Raw genomic sequence first — 21,109 nt, 5'->3', positions numbered from 1 at the left:
AATAATTAAAACTTTTTTTACTGTTTTTTGTGTTTTTAGAAAAGGTGTGTCTGTGAAAAAAAAACAATAAAATGAAAGTATAATTGTCACGTGGTAATATATATTGTTATTGAATAATTGTTTATAATAATAATAATAATAAAAAGAAGAAGAAATATTATTATTATTATTATTATTATTATCATCATCATCATTATCATCATTATGATCATTATTGTCAAATTAATTATAAAAATAATATAATTTATGCACATGTTTGTTTGTAACTTCTGCTTTCATTGACATCATATAGAATATTTTAAAGCACGTTCCCCTCACACAGCCCGTCATCCTGTTGAAATGAATCAATGTGCAGTTTGCACTCATCGGGCACAGCATGAATGAGGCCGAGAGAAACAAGCGCATAGCTGAAAGCTCTCGCAGCTTTAACAGGGAGCCTGTCTTTCATTCTGACCCACACACTCTTACAGACGCAGCGCTGGTGGCTACTTCCACTTACCGCTCTGGAAAAAAAAAAGGCTCGCCACGTCCCATTTCCACTGAAATCTGCATTAAACCTGTCTCATGAGGGCCACTGGCTTAGTATGGGAAATGAAAAGATATGTCGTCTCAGGTGGGATGAGAGAAAGGAAGATGTTAGTTCTGAAATTTAGGGTTTCAGTTCGCTGTGCAATCTGACCCCACTTGAAAACAGAACGAAATGTCCTTCATACTAAATAGGCACTTGAACCAATAGGGCTGAAATGAGTGTATAGTAATAGACTTTATGATATTTGAAAGCGGTGTTTTGCAGAAGTAAAAGAAATCTCCCCTCCCCAGGGTGAAAGCTGAGCCCGCGCAGGAAAGTGAGCCTCTATTTTAACGTGTTTCTCTGTGACAGATGACATTTAGCCCATCTATTGGATCGCATATCTCACATTATCTCTTATTTCACTAAACCCAGGCTTAATTAATAATTGATGCAAATGATATAATACCACTGATAGAGAAGAAGAGAATAATCTTCGGAATTATGTTTATTTCATGTTTTTGTCTTAGAAAGAAAGTTTTTTTTTTTACTTAATTATTCGGGTGCATAATAAACTAGCACAGAAAAAAGCATTCTTACACAGAATATTATACTTTTTTTTCTTACATTTTGACTGTATGTGTTTGGTGGAAACTTGATTCACTTCTGGTAAGCAGGCGCTGTATATTCTCAGCCTGAAATGTATACTGTATGTGGTGTGCATGTTGAGGCAGTAAAGGTTTTATTTGGTTCCTGTGCACCTAGAATGTTCTGCGCTTTCTCAGCGGCTCACAAAGAGCAGTTATGTGCTGTAATTAACATTTCGGCGGAGTTATATCACTTTGCCTCTATTTTGTAATCAGCAAAGGTTTTCTGAGGTGAAAATACTGACATATCCCAATAATTAGAGACTGAAGTACACTTTTTATGATGTGCATATTTCCCAACCAGGAACTGGGCGAGAGAGGGCTGAAGCAAGAGAAAAGATAGAAGAAGAGAAAACAACATGTTTTGGCAAGTTGTTTTACATATCAACATTTTTTTTTGTGTGTGTGTGTGTGTGCGCTTTGAAATTCGTTCTCTGTCAGTGGTGAGCTGCCATATAGAAGATGCATTAAAAGTGCCATAACTCGCATAACCCAGCCGGGCTAAAATCAATTGGAATGGATAGTTAAGCTGGCGCTAAAAATCAATGAGCAATTCATGTCCTTGATCATACTGTGTCATTTCTCTCAATGTTAGAGCTCAAAGCTTAGCAGAGCATGACCAGCCCTCCCTTTGCGCATTACAATACATATAAGTATCCATATTTCTTTGTTTGTGTTGCAAATGCGTGCATATTTCTACCTGCTTTCTTTGCAAGCCAAGTGCACAGTTGTGCTGGCCTCTGCCACGCGTGCTGTAGGAAGAATATCCCGAGTAAGAGAAATCTTATCTGGCCAATCTTGGCTGAACTGGATGAGTTGCTATCTCAATCAAACACTTAAAAATAGCTGAGGGTCAAATTTCAATGATCATAGTCTTCTTGGCCTCTCAAAATGTTGCAATCAATTTGCATGGCATACCGAGCAATGGGAAGTCTACCCGTCCGCAGGTCCTGTAACGGAGGGGCTGGGGGCAGGGACATGGCCAGACAGATTAGGAAGATGAAAAGTCAGTGTTTCAAAATAGTAATTTTGTCCTTATTAATGCCATTAGTGTAACAGTCAGCATGCATCAAATCAAAGGAGAAGAGGAGTAGCTCAGTCCCTTGTCTCGGCACTGTGACGGGACTGTGTCTAGAGCGATTTGAGCATTTTGTGTTGACGGATGAGGGTCTAATCTCTAGTCTTTGCTAAACAATGCAGTATGTCTTTCTGATGCCTGTGTTTTGAAACAAGTTCTAGGGAAGGCAAAATGTCAGTTTAATCAAATGTATAAGGGATAATGTATTCGGTAATCAATACTTCTCATACCATTTGTTTACCTCACTATTACCTTTATTCGAAAAGTCAAATTTTTAAGAAGTAAATCTTGTAAAACCTACTCCTTGTTTTTACAAAAACTCTAAAATGTAACCATTCAGAGCTTGTTGCTTTTTCTTTTAGATTTTGGGTTGACTGAACGTGAAATAATCTGAGATTACGGCACAAAATGATATCACTCACATCATCAGTCGTGTAATTATCATGCAAGAACGAGTGCAAAATGAAGGGACGCGAATGGACACAGTCATCCACGACGGGTATGTGCTGCTGTTAATAACGCAGGCCTGTTATTGAACACAGTTGTGATAAAAGATGACTACAAATGACATTTCTGAGTCCAAGACCCGATGGAATCGATGTCCGTTAACAGGCTCGTGTCCACACGAGAGAAACCTTAAAGCCACCTCCTCCCATGCGGCATTTGGTATGTGGCTATGGATATTTTTCAACCCCCCCTCCCTCCTTTTCAGTTGGTATAATTTGTTACGTGTTTGTGTAGCCTTTCAGAGAGCAGTTGTTTGGCACAACAGGTGTGGCTCTTGTGCCTTTTTTTCTGACTAATGTTGCAAAGGGCACTCAGTCATAGGGTGAATGCTTTGGATTTAAAGCAAGGGCCTTCAAACCAGTTGTCTTCTGGGATAGAAAAAGCTGGTGATCTGAGTGCACATGGGCAGTTGGCTCCCAGAGGTGAGATGTACTGGAGCAGCTGGCCCTTTTTTTTAAGGGGAGGATATTTTTTCCCCTTGTTTCCAATAAAACATAAATAAATGTTTGTGACCACTGACTAGGCATGGGACGATACCTGTTTTCAAGGTATACTGCGATTTGGAAAAGTCAGGGTTTAAAAAAATGCAAATATTTCTGTTATACCACTCTTACGGTATATCTAAAATAGGTTTTAGGGTTTTTTTAGGCAGAAAAGATATTCAAAGATGCCGTTTTAAATGATAAAGAAATCAGTGTTTTTGAAACTAACGAAAACAGCAAAAGTGAATAATTTATTTGAATTATTTAGCCTGACATGTTTACTGTGTCAGAATATTTTGAATGTTTTCCAAATTAAAATATATTGTGTCCAAATGGAGAAAAAGCTGTTGTTTTTTTCTCAGACATTAAAATAAGAGTGTCATTTAGGGCAGTAATCACAATACCGTAAAACCGTAATATATTTATTCAAGGTTATCACACCATTAGAATCACATACCGGCCAATGCCTACAACTGAAGCTGCGTGGCTGGTGGAATTGTGTCTTCTAGAATCTTACTAGACTTTCAGAAAAGAAATTGCATTGACATTACTACTTGTTTATTGATATTACATTGATATTATTTTTTCCCCTCATACAATGAGGTTCAATGGGATACAAAACAACTCTGAATCCAACCGACTTTCATTTCAACCCTAAAATCTCTTAAAAATAAATAAAAAATAATAAACATAATAATAATTCACTTGAAAATCACTTACTGAGGGCAAAAAGTAAATGTTGCAGAGAATAATGGTAGTAATGCAGATTTTAGAGGGCAATATTAAATAATAGCTATGTTTTCATCCAAAGATGCGAATTAATGTATGCGCAAAACTGAAATATCGCATATAAGACATGCGAAAAAAGCAGTTTTTCCATCCAAGTAGTCAAACAGAACAAAATCGTCACTTCCTGATTAACTGGCGCCAAATATCAAAAGTAAAAACGGAATTTAACGCAGTAGGAGAAGCTGCGTGAATCTTTTCTACATTTAATAAATGACTTGTGCATTAGAAGACAGTATGCCAACACACAATGAACGCATGGTGGTGTTTCAAGGTGTGAGACGCGGAGCACAGATGCTCTTGACAAGCTGGAGGCAATTAACAATATAATAAGTATAAACACTTATACTGAAATGGTTACAGCATTTTCATATGACCAAAACAACATTTCAGATGTTTTACAATGTGCTCAGCTGCTTGGTTTGTCCATTCTCACACTTTTTTTTTTATCATCACATGATCTCTTATAACAAAACTTTTTTTATGCACATACTGGAATTTGTTTGGTAAAAAGTGTTTCTATATTGTAGTTCATGTGCATCTTTTCTTATCGATTAAAAAAGTTTATCTTACTCAGTATGTGCATATATTTTTATGCGCATTTAAAAAATTTATGCTCATCTTGCTATTTCCATTAACCAATTTTTTTTTTATGAGCACATCCAAAATTCACATAGTAATTGGATGGAAACGTAGTTGATGCCATTTTTGTAATAAAATTCTATTAATATCTTAGGGGGCATTACTGACGTCATCAGAAAAGGAAGTTGTTTGGAATTGACATTTTCAATAATTTACATTACAGTTGTTTTTAGTCTAGAACAAAGTACATTTTTTTGTTCATTGTAAAAATTTTTATTTCCACTTTTGACTGTAATTCCAGTAGGTTATTTACAAATTCCAGTATTTATGTTTACACTTTACTTTTAGTAGCTTCATATTTACACTTACGCTGTCCCTTTTTCACTTTCTCTCTGTCTCACCCACTCACTCACTCACTCACTCACTCACTCACTCACTCACTCACTCACTCACTCACTCACTCACTCACTCACTCACTCACTCACTCACTCACTCACTCTCTCTCTCTCTCTCTCTCTCTCTCTCTCTCTCTCTCTCTCTCTCTCTCTCTCTCTCTCTCTCTCTCTCTCTCTCTCTCTCAATCCATCTGCATCATGTCGATCTGTCAGGCTGCCAGTGTCTGTTCCAATTAGATTCCACTTAATACACGTAACCTCGATTAACACGCAATCAAGCTCAGATAAATCACATCCTTTAAGTCTCCCCCTCCGCCTCAGTACCGTTGCTGTGCATCAACCCTATTTTCTCAGCAAGCCCATACACTCTTTCACAATCGAAAACTGCCAATTTGATACTTGCATCCCACCACCATTTTTTTTATCTTTCTGCCTTTGCTCTATGAAGATATACGTCCTGCTTAGCATGAAACATGTCTTCAATGTTAATAAATGTGAAGTGAATGGCGTGAGGTGCACTCCAAAAGAATGCCTGCAGAATTAGGCATGATTCAAACCGTTTATGAGCCAAACAGAAAAACAAAACAAACAACCCAAGGCAACAGAAAGGCCTGCGCAGCACTCTGGAGTCTCGCTTTATGTCTCGCTTTATTAATCACGCTAAAAGTGCTAACATTGACATGTTTAACAGATTAGAGTTTTAATAACAGGCCAGGTTAAAGTGCTGGCGCATCGGAGAAGATCTCCTGTCTTAGAGTACTTCCCCCTCCCTCAATGGCGGATGATAAACAGGGGCCGGGTGGAGGCCGGAGGATTAGGACCTCACCTCCACATCACGCTCTCATTATTAACTCACACTACAGGGAGACCCAACAGACTCACAACTCAGGCCCGAGCACCTCCGATTATTGACATATACATATAAACACCTGACTAGTTTCATAGAGGAGCCACACTTCCGAGCGCTGATTGGTTTCTCTAGGTTTAGGTGGACAATGACTGCTGGCCTGCGCTGAGTAAATAGAGCCGGGATTTAAAATAAATTAAGCTATGAGAAAGGCTCAGGTTGATCCTTTTCTTATCTCCAGTGCTGAGTTGTCAGCTCCAAGCCTTTTATGGGACTTTGGGTAAAGCCTGTGTGCAAAAAGAGGGACAAGATTCAACATTCCCCAAAAACAAGATGTTTATAAAAGGCATCAAAGCTGCGTGTATCGTATACTGGAAAAAGAGTCCTGTCGCTTTAAACAAAAAAGAAAAAGTTTCCCTCAAAGTTCGGATCATCTTTTTCTCTCTCTCTCTCGTCCCCCCTTCTCGTTCCCAGAGAGAAATAGGGAATAACGCTGATGAGTTTTAGCAGCTTCAGCCAGGCGATGGGCGAATATAATAAGTGTTTTCGCAGACGTCACCCGTGATTATCTCATCGAGGCATTTTGGGTGAATGTGGCGGATTTAGAGGCTCCTCTATTGTGCTGACATCATCACTCTTTAACAAGCTACATTAAATCACGGCTAAAATCATCTGAAAAACTCTCCCGAACAATGAGCGTCTGGGAGATTTAAAGAGAAAGTCTGGGATGTTTTTTAACTTGTGTGTTTGTTTTGTGTAGTATAGCATGTCAGACATTGTAGAATGAGGGAATTGGGGCAAATTCTCTTTCTCATTAAATAATTGGATAAAGGGAAAACACTGTTTTTCTATGTATGTGCAGTCAGATGAACAATGAGGGGACAGTTCTCCAGCTCACTGTTTACATTTCTGTCTTTATGCTGTTTTGTGCGCGTAATGAATGTGCCTTTGTGCTGTTATTTTGCAGCGTGCGGTGTCACTGCATGATTTGAATGTAATCATATTTTATAATCTTTCTTTGGAATACCAATTATTTCTCAACACGCCATGTTCTGCAATCTCACAATAATATAATACAAATTTACTCAGCTGTGGTCTGTTTCGCTTTTTAGCACACAATTTTTTTTTTTTTTTGGGAGGGTGATGGTTTGAATAAAAATAACAAAAACATAACACTTATATATCATGTTGCTCAGAGGATGATTTGTTTTTATTGTGTATTATATTTATTTATTTATATTTTCAATTGACTATATAAAATTTTTCTTATATTAAATTTTATATATATATATATATATATATATATATATATATATATATATATATATATATATATATATATATATATATATTTTTTTTTTTTTATTTATTTTATTATTTAATTTTAATGAACTATTTTAAAGTTTTTTTACTCTTATTTATTACATTGTTTATGAAAAATATAGGTTATTAGGATTTATGTAATCTTCATTTTATTACACATGATTTTATGCAGTGAAGACATGGAGTAGAAAAGTCAGAGACAGACAGGCATGTTATTTAACTCCACTAAAATGAACTGGAGGTTCATGATGGAGCAATGCTCTGTCTTGCTGTGCCGGTAGGAGCAAGACCCTCCTTAGAGGAGAGGTGCAGCGCAGTGTTTGAGGAGGCTCAGCATGGGCAGCGTGGAGCGATGTGACAGAATTAGCTTAAGCCCAAGTGAGCAGGGCTGGTAGAGAAACACTGCTGGCACTCAGAAGGAGGCAGAACTGATGCTCAACACCAGCCAGAGACCCAATGCCCCCCTCCTTTAGGGTCTTTCTCCATCTCTGCCTCCTGATGCTGTAAAAAGTTTAGATGTTGTGTCCATTATATGGTACATTTACAAGTGAAAAAGGAGAGTTAGTGCAAAGTATTTTTTTATTGTTATATTAAACAAATTGTTTTGGTTATAAATAAGATATATAACAACAAAGAAAACTAAAACAACTAAAATTAATTTAAAAGTAATGTAAAAATATAAAAATAAATTGAAACTGCATTTACATAAAAGAACAAAAAAACTAATTATATTATATTATATTATATTATATTATATTATATTGTGTTAACCTATTTTTTGTACTCAACAATATGAAATGAAACTTATTTGAGCTAGAAAAAAAAATTATAAAAGTTTTTATTTCAGTAAATTTAAATTTAGAAGTCAGTTCCTAATATAATATATAGAAAAATATTTTTAAAATGTAAAGAAAATGCATATTCATTTTTGTTAATAATAAGCTTTATTGACACAAAATAAATAAAACAAGTTTCAGGTTGTTCCCCGTCAGGATGTCCAACCTGCAGACACTCAGCCTGACTAGAAAGTGTCATGAAGCGTCTGAAATGAAACCCTGCAAACGAGTCTTTTCCAAAGTCACTTTCTCTCTGCATCATCAGCAGCAAGAGGCGAGCAGCTGAAAGATAATATGTTTAGCGCACAGACAACAGATCAAAGCTCATCCCAGTTAGTGAGTGTTTGCGGCTTTGTATGCGTGTGGTCAAGGAAAGTGAGGGCAAACAAAACAACGTAGCGCATGAGAGTCAGCATTTTGTGTGTGTGTGTGTGTGTGTGTGTGTGTGAATATCAGGGTTGATGCTCGGGGACGTCCAGAGCACCAGCGAGGGCCTGCTTTGATTTTGTCATTATTACAGGGCCCTAGTTTATTTGAGGAGGGCTGGGGGTGGATTCTATGGCCAGCCTACTAACTGTGTGTCTGCATGTCCTTAATTTCTGTTGATGTGCAGGCCTTGGGCACTGAGTGTGATGGAGAGGACGCGTCACCACTGGAAAAATTATTGTGTGGCCTCTGAATTTCACATCCAGAGCTGGGCATGCATAGATGATGGTTGCCTGTGTGGCTCCATCCTAAAAGGCAGGTGTTTGAGGCTTAATTGGGAACACTATAATCTGTCTATTCAGACAATTAAGACGCTTCATTTTCCTGCTTCTTTTTTGATTTGTCAACAAGAAAACTTTATACAGGTAGTTAGCCTGTTTTTTTTTCTTCTTTTATTTCCAAATGATGTTTAACAGAGCAAGGATGTTTTCACAGCTTCTGGAAAAAGTCTTATTTGTTTTTTTTTGGCTAGAGTAAATGCAGTTTTTAATTTTTTAAAAACCATTTAAGGTCAATATTATTATAGCCTCTTTAAGCATTTTTTTTTTGTTCAGGTGTATACAGAACAAACTATTGTTAAACAATGACTTGCCTTATTACCCTAACTTGCCTAGTTAACCTAATTAAGTTAACCTAATTAACCTAGTTAAGACTTTAAATGTCACTTTAAGCTAAATCCTAGTATCTTTAAAAATATCTAATAAAATATTAAGTCCTGTCATCATGCCAAAGTTAAAAGAAATCAGTTATTATAACTATTAGCTATTAAAACTATTATGTTTGGAAATGTTTTCTTCTCTCTGTTAAACAGAAATTGGGGAAAATACATACAGAAAGGCAAAACTCTGACTTGTATTGAACTGTATTGAACTTGTATCTACCTGTAAAGGGAAAAAGAGTGTTGATGTACGATAGAGATTTTTTTTTTTTGTTTTATGAATATTAAGACAGATTAAAAGCTTTGTAAAATAAAATGATCATACTTGTATGTTTGTTGCTGTACTTCAAGCAGTAATTGTCTGATTCAAGGATTCCTTGTTTCGATATGAGGCAAATTCTTTTGTTCCTGTTAAAAGATTATATTTAGGTCAAATAATTTTGTTCATATTCTGTGTTTGTAGATAGGAAACAAGAAGTTAAAAGTTGCAAACTTACAAATTTAGTGAACTTTTACTTTTTGTACCAGCATGTCTTTTTCACCAGCATGTCTTTGTCATATGACATTCTGTTCAAAAGTATAGTGGTACAATCAAAACAAGTTGTATGATATTAAGCATGTGTTTATTTGGCGAAAAAGTAATAATAATAATAATAATAATAATAATAATAATAATAATAATAGTAATAATAATAACAATAATAGTTATTATTATTTTTGCTATAATTGCTAAATAAATGTATTATTTATTTATTACATTTAAAAACTGATAAAATAATAATAATAATTATGACAACAACAACAACAACATCAACAATAATAATAATAATGATATAAAATAATATTAATAATAACAGCAACAACAATAGTAATAGTTATTATTATTATTATTATAAAATATTATAGTAATAATAATAATAATAATAAATACAATGAATTTACAATTCATAAATAAAAATTTATTTATTTATTTATTTATTTATTTATTTATAGTGTAAATAAGATCATACTACTTAAAATAAAAATAATTCAAAGGCCAAAAGACATCCAATTATTTGGAATTTATGGAAATTGGATGACTTTATTTAATTATTTATTTATTATTTATGAATTTAAATTAGTTTTTTTGACTCCTCCATTCTCCGTTATTCGTTTGCACTTGGTTGCGTCTTGTTCAAATGCCCCCTCTAAAGGGTCAGGTGAACCTGAATCAATCTAATTATACAGGACTTCCGATTAGTCAACTAGCCATTCAGTCTATTCTGAAAGTTAGTTTTGAACATCCCCATCACTTTCCTCCTCTAACACCGAACATGTTTATGATTAGAGAGACTTGTGATAGAGACAGAGGGAGGGAGAGAGAGAGACAGAGAGAGAGAGAGAGAAGGAGAGGGCAGAGAGAGAGAGAGTGAAGGGAAAGAGAAAAAAAAAAACAATCTCATCAGGCGAGAGGCCGTTTGCTTAGCAAGAGCTGACAGTCTTTGTGTATGTAAATGAAGAATTTAGACTAATGGAGTTGAACCATTTCTAATTTTGTGATGGCAAGAGGATTTTGATTGAAAGTAATTAAGCAAGCTAGCTGTAAAATTAATTAAAGCAAAAGGAGGGGGGATTTTTATTGGATTGGATAGCGATATAGCTGCTGTCAGGCAGGGGGACAAATGGGGGTGACCTGGATTCTCTGCCCTCCCTCCTCCCACTTGAGACTTTTATGTCACTTTAATCTCCTTAGAGCGGCTGGTGTGCATTTGTTCGAAATAATCAAGGAAATATGGTCAGAAATTGTCAGCTTTCAGATCTAATTTACCTGACAGCCTGTTGAGTGCGTACATGCGAGTGTGTCTGTGTTGGTGCGTATGTCTGTGCGTAAGGTTTTTTTTTAACATCTCCCCCTTGTCCCTCTCTTCAGCTTTGTGGAAAATGCTTTTGACAGTTTTGAGACATCCTGACTCCTTGTTGGAAAAAAAATGACAGGGAACTTGGTCAGGTTGAGATGAACCCTTCACCGAGCCAACTCATCAGGGTTGGGACTAACTTAGTGTGTATTAGTAGATGAAGTGTGGACTTTTGTGATATTGACAGTGCTTCAGTTCATCCACCTCCTGCCAATATGAAGATTACCTGATGGAACCAGGTTTTTTTTACTATAGGTGTACCCAAATATTAAACATTTGAAAGGTGATACTTGACAACCTGATGATTGAAAAACTTAGAATGATAATATAATCTGAATATCAAGACAAATAATTATGGAAAAAATATTTATAGCCATGTTTTGTAGTTTTGAGTTTGTGCAAACATATTTATATCCACTGTCATCGTATACGTATTTAATGGCTACCAGTTTCACTAAGATTTCAGAATTCTCTATACTCCTTTTTTAAATTACATTTTTAGTAGGGATGCCTCAATCAGATTTTTTTTGCTTTTGAGTCTGAGTCATTTGATTTTGAGTATCTACCGATACCGAAACCCCATCCGATACTTCTACTATACATTTTTAAAAATAAAGAGCAAAAAAACAGATCCAGGATGGTCCTTATTTTTTATTTAGTTCACTTTATTTTAGCATTCAAAAACTCAGTTAAAAAACAGAGCACTTCAGTGGACAAAAATTAATAAACAAAATGATTCACTTTTGGACTTTAGTGTAACAGTAAATATGAAAGAAGTCGAATATAAAAACAAAAAGCACCTCAACTTAAAATACCTGGCAGGCAATCCCAAGTTTAGATATATCACAGTTTGCTATTGCAATGTTGTCATCATCAACTTTATAATAACGCCAGACCACAGACATACCTGTGCTTTCTGCTTCAAGCTGCTTCCATGATCTACTTTGCCGGCATTTAAACAATAACATCTCTGCTACGAAGTGATGTCATGCCGTATGCGTTGCTATTTCTGTGTGTTAAGAAAGAGGTCTAACTTTGTGCCACTGCATAACTATAGAAGTGTTAAAAATAATGAGAAATATATATATATATACACACACACACTCACACATATATTCGAATCCTGATCGAGAGATAACATCTGAACATCGAGTCTAAAAACTGCGTGATCGATTTTTGATTATGTGATCAGATCTGGACATCCCTAATTTTTAGGGATTTTTAACCTTTATTAGAGACCTTGCAAAGGGAGACAGGAATTTGTGGAAAGCAGTAAGAAGGGACAAAGATCAGCAAAGGACCTTGTGCCGGGAATAGAACTTCGGCCACTGTGAACACCGCAGTGTTATACTGTACGTCGACACACTTACCCACAAGGATATCACTGCCAACCCTATACCCCTTTTAATTTGACTTAAAATTACTTGGCCTTGATTTATCAGTGATCTAGTTATTTTACAGTGTAAAGATGTTGGATATGTTTTGCTTGAGGTACTAGGTATGATCATGTCTTCTCTGGATGGCATCTGCAGGCCTCATCTGGTCTATGAAAGACCTTTTTATTATAGAACATCATGTGGAGTACCAGCCCTGCAGAGGTTGAAGGAAACTGGGGGGTGGAGGTGAAAAGCTGGTGTAGGGTCCCAGTGAGGCTGAGGTACGGACGGGTGCCTCTAACGGGATTAAACCCCTCTGAAAACACTCCCTCTTCCTTGTCCCCCTTCCGCTCCCCTTTATCAATTAATAAAATAAAAGGTGGAACAAAGAGCTTCCCTCCTCTCCGTAATTAAACTTGTTCATCTCTGGAGGACCGTCACTACGAGGACCCTCCGTTCAAAAAAATGGCCAGGATCATCAAATCCCAAAGTGAGTTGCAGAGACGGGAGCAGCCGTTTGGCCTACACTTGTAATGGAACGAGCGCTCCCTATGTGTGCCATTACCGTTGAGTGGAGGGTGATATTAACCCCAGCGGTTGCCCACCCTACCCCTCCATTATGACATCATGTTTTTACTGGTACCTTCTGTCTCGTGCTCTCAGCTTCTTATCTCTCCTGTCACCATATGTGTGAGGCTGTTAACAAACCTGTACTCAGGATGGAGAATATCAGGCACTTTGGAGGAGAGAGCGAGAGAGCGAGCTCGGCTAGAGGCACGCTTTTACAGCCAGCAGAGCTTTTGATAGAAATTAGTTTCACACAATATGCAAATTCCTGCAATTGAAAAAGGGGCTCTTTAAGTGACAGGTTGATATGTGATTAAACGACAATTAGAGCGCTGGAAATAAGCGACGACGGCGGGTCAAGTGCTGAGCTGCTGAGCTGAAAGGTAGCAGACTATTGAGGTAACAGTCATGGGGGGAGGCCAGGAACGAGACCCAAAACAAATTAGCTGCTGAAAGAGAAATGTTGGCACAGCTTGTCAATAAGTGTGCGAGAGAGAAAAAATTAGATTCAGAACACAGAAAGCCGAGGAAGCATGTTATACTTAAGATATTAGGGAGGTTCTGGCTAGAGATTTGCATATGTAGATGCCACAAACGACCACTCCAGACACAATGACTTCTCTGCCATCTTGGAAAGGTCAACATGTCATCACTCATGGTAAAAACAAACGAGTTTTTCAACATGCCACAAAATTATAAAGCCTCTAGTTGCAATAAACAAATAGCAAGATCTAAATGTCCTAAAAAATGGGATTACCTTTCCTTCGTGGCAAACTTATGTAACTTTTTAATGTCATATTAGCTTATGCCTTTGCATTACTATATTATATTAGTTTAGCAAAATCATCTGATGTTATAGACTTGCTCTTGAGTGTTCAAAGACTGGCTTTGGCCATTCCAACATACACTCTTGCATCTGCATGGTTGTGCCTCATGACGAATGTTGTTAGGTGGTTCCTAGCAGTGATTAGACGGTTCTGTTTGGTTGGCAAGTCAATGTCAAGGCCGTGTAGGTGATTGCTAGAGAACTCTGGGTGTTACATATGTTGTGTTTAGACCTTGCCACGAAATTCTGATTGGTTGTTAGATAATTCTTTGTAGTTGGGTGTTTATAAAATTTAAACAAAAGTTATAAGTGACTTAAAAGTACATATAAGGTCATTGCTATATCCTAGATTATGTGTGATTTTGCTCATGTGTGCATATTTGTTTGTCATTTTGAGATTAAGCAGATGCCAACACAATCCCTGTGCTATTATTAGCCTACATTTTTTTCGTACTGATTTTTACCCTAATTGCCAATGTCCCTCTATGCTAGACCCTTCCTGCCCTACGGTGGGACTTAAAACTGTACGAAGGAAGGATTGCCTTTCTCTCCAAGAAGGACATGAAAGGCCCATGGCCTGTCCTGGCAGCAGATGGCCACGGCCTCTAATCCCCTTTGATGCTGCGGTGGGCAGTTGCTCCTGAACATCTCCTGCAAAGCCATGAAAACTTGAGCTACTTTTCCTCTAACTGACCCCAATTGTCAAGGAGCCGGCAGCTGTCAGACTTGGTTAGCTGTGCCTTAACTGAGACTGAAGGGCACAGGTTGCTCTCTCTCTCCCTCTTTCTCTCTCTCTCTCTCTCTCTCTCTCTCTCTCTCTCCTTGTTTTCTGCTGTCATTTTCTGTTCATTCCAAGGGTACAGTATGGCTGTGGATGCACATAGACCTTAAATTCACAGCTCCTTTGCAGGTAGCAATATCACAGATGGTTCGTATTACACTAAGAGGCTTAAATTTCTTCACAGCTCAACTAAATTACCAGCATTACAAGCGGCGCAGATTGCACCCCCCCCCCCCCCCCTAATTTTGCTATACATTTTTCACTTAATTTAATTTATTTATTTTTTAAAATGTATTTTCTTAATTTTCCTAAAAAAAGACATAGTTTGAGTTGCTTAGAAGCTTAGAGTTTGAATGCCTGTATTTAGGTTGAGGGTTGTGCGTTTGACAGAGATATGTAAGAAATATCTCTTGGTCTTGTGAAGAAAGTGTCAGAAAGTCAGAAACAGTCCCGTGATGGCAGGGAGTTCGCTAATAGAAATTTTGACGTATTAAGAGTCTTTTCTCTCAAACATTTCCTCAGTCATATATAGGGAACAGTCATAAATTAGCACATACACTTCACAGACTTGACAATCAACATGGTATTAGTTAAAATAGTAGTGTATAAAGAAATCATGAGCTTCCATCCACTCTAATAGCAGAAAGTTAGGGAAAAGGATTGTTTTTTTCTCCCTGCACTACAGTTGTAGCACAAAATAATAGACTTGTACTAAATGGCTTTGATTAAATTAAAATCACTCACCCAAATGTTTGAATGTGTCGGCACTATTATCACCTCCGGTTCTTATTAATTCGCCACTGTAAATAGATTCAGGACTGAACTTTAGCGTAACCCTTGTCTTTCGTCTCCCTTCCAGCCAGCTCTCTGATATTAATTAGAAGAGGAGGGAAAAAAATAACACACTGAAATGCTCAATTGTTACATTCGCTCAAATTCTGTGAGCATACCATTGGGAAAATGTCAGTCTGAGGGAGCTCACCATCTGGGTACATTTACAGTTAACTTTCTTCCCACCATAGCATTGTTTGCCATAATCATTGCTCGCATTAGCTTTCCGCTGATGTTTACAGCAGATCTTGCGCGTGGTGCGAATTCGCTCGCACCTGATCTTGAACAGATAGGCTTGATGCTGAGTCGTGTGCAGGACTATTTCAAGACTGAAATGCGATTGTTTTAATACCTTAATCCACCTGCCCTTGGCATTCAGGATTTTGAAGAACTCTCCTGGTAATTTCAGTGGCCTCCATTTGAACTGGGCCATTTCATTCTGACCTCTTCGGCTGATCCCTCTTTCTCCTCCAGCCTCTTGACGTCACAGTTTTAATGTGTCAAAATGACAATTTATCACCCGACTGACCTATTTAAATAGTGTCGCTGCAAGTGGACCAATCAGAATCAGCCGGATTCATAACCCCAAAACAAATATTTCCTCTTAATTAAGAGTGTCCCTCTTGTGTCTTCCCACACACAAAATCATTATACAGCAGTGATTTGACTACTTGGCAGGAAATATATCACTCTTGACTGCATGTTAATCTGTTAGGGCCTGGTTGTCAGACAAGAATGGGGTGGTGGAGGGGGGCACCAGCAGTGATGGTTTCTCCATGCATTGATAGCCCCCTAAGGGACAGTTAACCCTCAAATTTCCCCTGTCTGGCCTGGCTCTCCGGGTGGGCATTGGCACTGAAAGCAGTTGGGTGAGGGGTGGGTGATTGTAATGCTTGTTGATGGTCTCTTTTTTTATTTTTTTATTTTTCTTATTATTTGTGACGGACCCTCATTAAGTGGAAATCTCAATAGAGGACTGGCACTTTAGGTTGTAAAAGGAAGTTCAAGCAGGAAAGAGTGCATTAGAGACACCTCCCTTCTGTTCTCTCCGTTTTACCGATCTAAAGTACTTTGCGAGGAACTGAAACAGGGGTCAATAATTATGCATTTTAATTATTAACCTGGGTCCTTCTTAATTGTGCTTTTTAAAGCCTCTGTGCGTGGACATGATGCTTTATTGCTCTGTTAGTCTGGGCAAGCTTTGACCAGACCTCTATCCTTACGTTGACTCGTCTCTATTTCGCTGGGCGGTCATTTTCTTTTTCTTAATCTGTGCATTTGTGAAGCTTTAAATGTACAGCACTTCATATTCATAATAATAATAATAATAATAATAATAATTAAATTAGAAGACTAAAGTTTCCAGTTAAACAAATTAAAAAACTATTTAATTGTTAATTTGAATTTTTTTACTAAATATAATTATTTTTAAGAAAAAAGTTCCTGCCATAAAAATCACAATATTTACTGAAGTTATAATAAAAAATAATAATACAATTAGAGATACTTTTGATTAAACAAATTAGAAAACTATATATATTTTTATAATAATAATAATAATAATAATAATAATAATTATTATTATTATTATTATTATTAATATTATTATTATTATTATTGTTGTTGTTGTTGTTGTTGTCATTATTGTTATTATTATTATTTTATTTTAATTGTTATTATTATTTTATTTTATTGTTATTATTATAATAATTATTATTATTGGTATCATCGCTATTATTATTATTATTATTATTAATCTCTTTATTATTATTTTTTATTATTATTATTATTATTTATGTTTAATTTAAACAATTTTTTTCTATGAAGAAGCTCCAGCTATAGAAATCACATTATTCCTTTCCAAATATCCAGTGCTGAAAAAAAAAAGTTTTTTTTTTTTGCATTAAATATAAAATGTGCCATTTATTATATTTGTATGAGTTAATTTCGATATTTTAATATTTAATCAATAATTCAAAACGGAACAGAAATTCAAGTAAAATCCATTGCTCTGAAGGTGTGGAAAACATGTACATTAGTGTGACCCTAGTTTGTGTGCTTATTTGTGTAAGTGCGTCACATTTAGGCAACAGATCATTTTAATTAGAAGATGCATTGATTGACATGATGGCTGTGGGCACAGAGGCAGGGATATCCAGCAAATGCTGTGGTCACGGTGACCTCGATAAAGACAAACACAAAACCTTATTTAAAAAGAAAAATGAGAGCAGTCACATCGCTAAACAATCATTATCGTTGCCCTGAATTTGACTAAACTTATTTGCCAACACTTTACAATAAGGTTGAATTGGTTAATGTTGGTTAACATTATTAATATTACAAAAACCTAAATATAACTAACATGTTAGATACAGTATATTTACTAACATAAACAAACAATGTACAATATATTCATTACATCCACTGTAATGAATATATTTATCCACTGTTAGTTTGTTCTCAGTGCATTAACTTATGTCTAATTAATAATGAATTAGTAAATATTGAACAATGATTTATAAATTCTATACAAGTACTGTTCATTATTAGTTCATGTTAGTAAATCCAAACATTAATAATTATGAAACCTTATTTTAAAGTGTGACTACTTATTTTAGCTCTAAATAAATATTATTATATCTAACATATTATGTGTATATATAATCTATTCATAATATGAATCAAAATAAATCTACAGATAACTATTTTTATAAAATAGTGATTGTTCATCATTAGTTCAAGTTAGTAAATATTTACTAATGACACCTTTTTGGTAAAATGTGAAAGATTTTAACTGTAAATATGCATTTAATTTATATTCATTGGCTTTGAAATACTATATGAATCAAAATAAATCTGCATATATTTTAATATAATAGTGATTGTTTATATTAATAAAGGTTAACTAATGTAACTTTATTGTTAAATGTGACTACTTTTAACATTAAAAATGCATTTAATATATATTCATTAACTTTATGAATCAAAATAAATCCACAGATACATATTTTAATATATTAGTCATTGTTCATTATTAGTTAATGTTAGTGAAAATCAACTAGTGTAACCTTATTGTAAAATGTGACTACTTTTAACATTAAAATGCATATATTATTATATATTAATTCACTCTATAAATCAAAACAAATCCACAGATAAATATTTGAATATGTTTATTATTAGTTCATGTTACTAATGAAACCAAAATGTGACTATGTTTAACCCTAAAGAAGCATTCATTCACTTTGAAACATGAATCAGAATAAATCTGCAGATAAATATTTAAACATGCTAGCGGTTTACTATTGTTAACAGCCGTCTAAAAAGGAAGAACTGAGTGTGAAATGTGTGGCCTGATATCTCTCCATATTGATATATGCTGTTGTGAGCATCAAGTCAAGCAGAAATGGCTTTTCAGTAGGAAGTTGTAGTTTATGATCAGGCCAGTGTAAACAAATTGCTGCTGGTGGCTGGACTCAGACATAGCCTATTATTCAGTGTGGGAATGTTTGGTTTGAAACACAAGCGTGTTATTGTTGCCACATTGATAAGAGAGAAGAGGCGATCCGCTGGGGTGGCAAATAGTGAAATCGCTTTCAAAACGGCAGCGCTTACCTCTAACCCACAGCCGACAGGGAAGAGCAATCCTATCAGTACCTGTCATTTCCTTAACATTGAGTGGTTTTAACACAGTGTTTACAGCTTATTAATGTAACATTTAAAAAGTGGATCAATGAAGCCTCTGCGCCACGGTGTTCATTTGTCAAGAACCAGAGCTGTCAAGTGACTCATACACCTACGGTTGTACAGTAAGCTGAACGGCGCTTTTGTGCCGTCACAGCTCAGATCCAGCGCTGTTGTGTGGGAGCTAAAGAGAACGCTGTAATTACTGTCTCTGAATTCATATAGCCATACATAAAATAGTATTTATCCAGTCTCTCAGGCTAGAGAAATGTGTTTGCCCAATAGACAGTGGGAGTCGTGACTTTAGCACCTTCTTTATCTGCCGCTTCACTAATTGTAACATCATATGCCAGTTTTTTTTTTTTTTTTTCTTATTTGTACATTTAGTATGACATCCTAACAGGTAATTTCTTTTTTTTTCTTTCATTTTCACTCTGTGTTTCAATTTCAAAGTAATTTATCTAGTAAGTGATGCTTAAAGGAACACTCCACATTATTTTACAAGTACGCTAAAATTAAACGGTTTCATTTGAATCCATTTAGCCAATCTCAGGGTCTTAGGGGAACACTTTTAGCTTAGCTTAGCTTAGCATAGAGAATTGAATCAGGTTAGACCATTAGCATCTCACGCAAATCCCCAAAGTGTTTTGAAAATTTTCCTAAAGTTATAGAATAGTCAAACCTTAAATCGAAAAAATATTAAAAGATTTTGGTGCTAACGGTCTAAAACGATTCAAAGATTTATGCTAAGCTAAGCGTGCTTCTGCCAGTCCCTGGGATTTTAAAAATGATTAATCTCAACTATTTAAATCCAGAGGAGTTGTTAAATGAGCCTATTTCCAACAAAAATTGGAATGTTCCTGTAAAAGTGTGCTCCGTTTTCTCAGACATAGATTATTGTGACACTGGCACTGTTTTATTATGTAGGTTCATGCAAGTATTGTGGCAGTTTGGAAATCGAATGCTCGATGTGTGGCTCTGAAAGGTTAGTGCTTTTTTCCTTTTAAAAAAAATACTCTTTGCACTAAAATTGTGCCAAAACAGCCACAATTCATTTGCAGAAACAAACATATATTTTTATAATATGATCTATCTATCTATCTATCTATCTATCTATCTATCTATCTATCTATCTATCTATCTATCTATCTATCTATCTATCTATCTATCTATCTATCTATCTATCTATCTATCTATCTATCTATCTATCTATCTATCTATCTATCTATCTATCTATCTATCTATTTATCTATCTATCTATCTATCTATCTATCTATCTGGATTTGCCATTAAAATTTGTGTGTTTTGTAAAATGTTAGTTTGATGACATGATCGGGTCGGATTTAGTGATTTGGGGGGCCCTGAGCAGCCCCAGAAATGGGGCCCTAGCATTGAAACTCAAAACACTCTCTTTTGTTTTAAATATTTTCTCTCTCTAGATTTAGATTTTTTTGGTAAATATACCGCATGTTTATTGATATATTTTAAGTGAAGCATTTTTGTTTTTAATGTAAAATGAAATACAATACATTCACAAATAAAGAGCAAGTTCATGCGCAGTTGATTAGCCATATTTGTGATTAGATTTTAATATTTGCATGTGCAGTAAGGAAGGAGCATTGCACTATTCATGGGGCCCCCCGGTTTTGAAAATAAGTAATAACGTTAAAATATTGATGGTTATAGACAGATTTTATAAAATATGATAGAAAATTTACTTTAATAAAATTTAACTAAATTTTTTTATTTAAAGCTTTATGATTTATATAGGCTTTTTGTCATTGGTCAAGGTCCCCTAATTCTATGGGGCCCTTGGCGGCTGCTTAGCTCGCTTATAATTAAGTCCGCCCCTGAACATGATATCCATTATTTAAGATTTAAATTTATAGAATTTCCAACTTCTATAAATTCAAGTATAAAAACAAGGGTTTTTTATTGCCTTTGGTTATTTTATTATTTATTTTTTGCAAATAAATGACCTAAGAGACATTTGAAATTTAAGGACATGCTTTCG

General features: G+C 35.5%; 1 protein-coding gene across 45 annotated transcripts in view; it reads left to right on the top strand.

Moving 5' to 3' along the window:
* Positions 1-21,109, top strand: part of casz1 (castor zinc finger 1) — a 325,550-nt gene that overhangs the window by 226,299 nt on the left and 78,142 nt on the right. For 15 of the 45 annotated variants that reach the window (XM_073939087.1, XM_073939095.1, XM_073939108.1 and 12 more), the window contains one exon: positions 1,460-1,522. The exons of 18 other annotated variants lie outside the window; for them this stretch is intronic. Coding sequence is in view for 8 of the 27 variants with exons in the window: in XM_073939103.1 (XP_073795204.1) it covers positions 1,460-1,522 (63 nt within the window). In the remaining 19 variants the exon portion in view is untranslated. Of the gene's footprint in view, positions 1-1,459; positions 1,523-20,022; positions 20,081-21,109 lie in introns of all 45 variants that reach the window. 12 more of the 45 variants (XM_073939116.1, XM_073939096.1, XM_073939107.1 and 9 more) reach the window with 1 other exon arrangement.

Source organism: Danio rerio, chromosome 23, assembly GCF_049306965.1.
Source record: "Danio rerio strain Tuebingen ecotype United States chromosome 23, GRCz12tu, whole genome shotgun sequence".
NCBI classification, from domain to species: Eukaryota; Metazoa; Chordata; class Actinopteri; order Cypriniformes; family Danionidae; genus Danio; species Danio rerio.
Note: the sequence above shows the minus strand (reverse complement) of the source record. Positions and strands in the feature narration are given on the sequence as shown.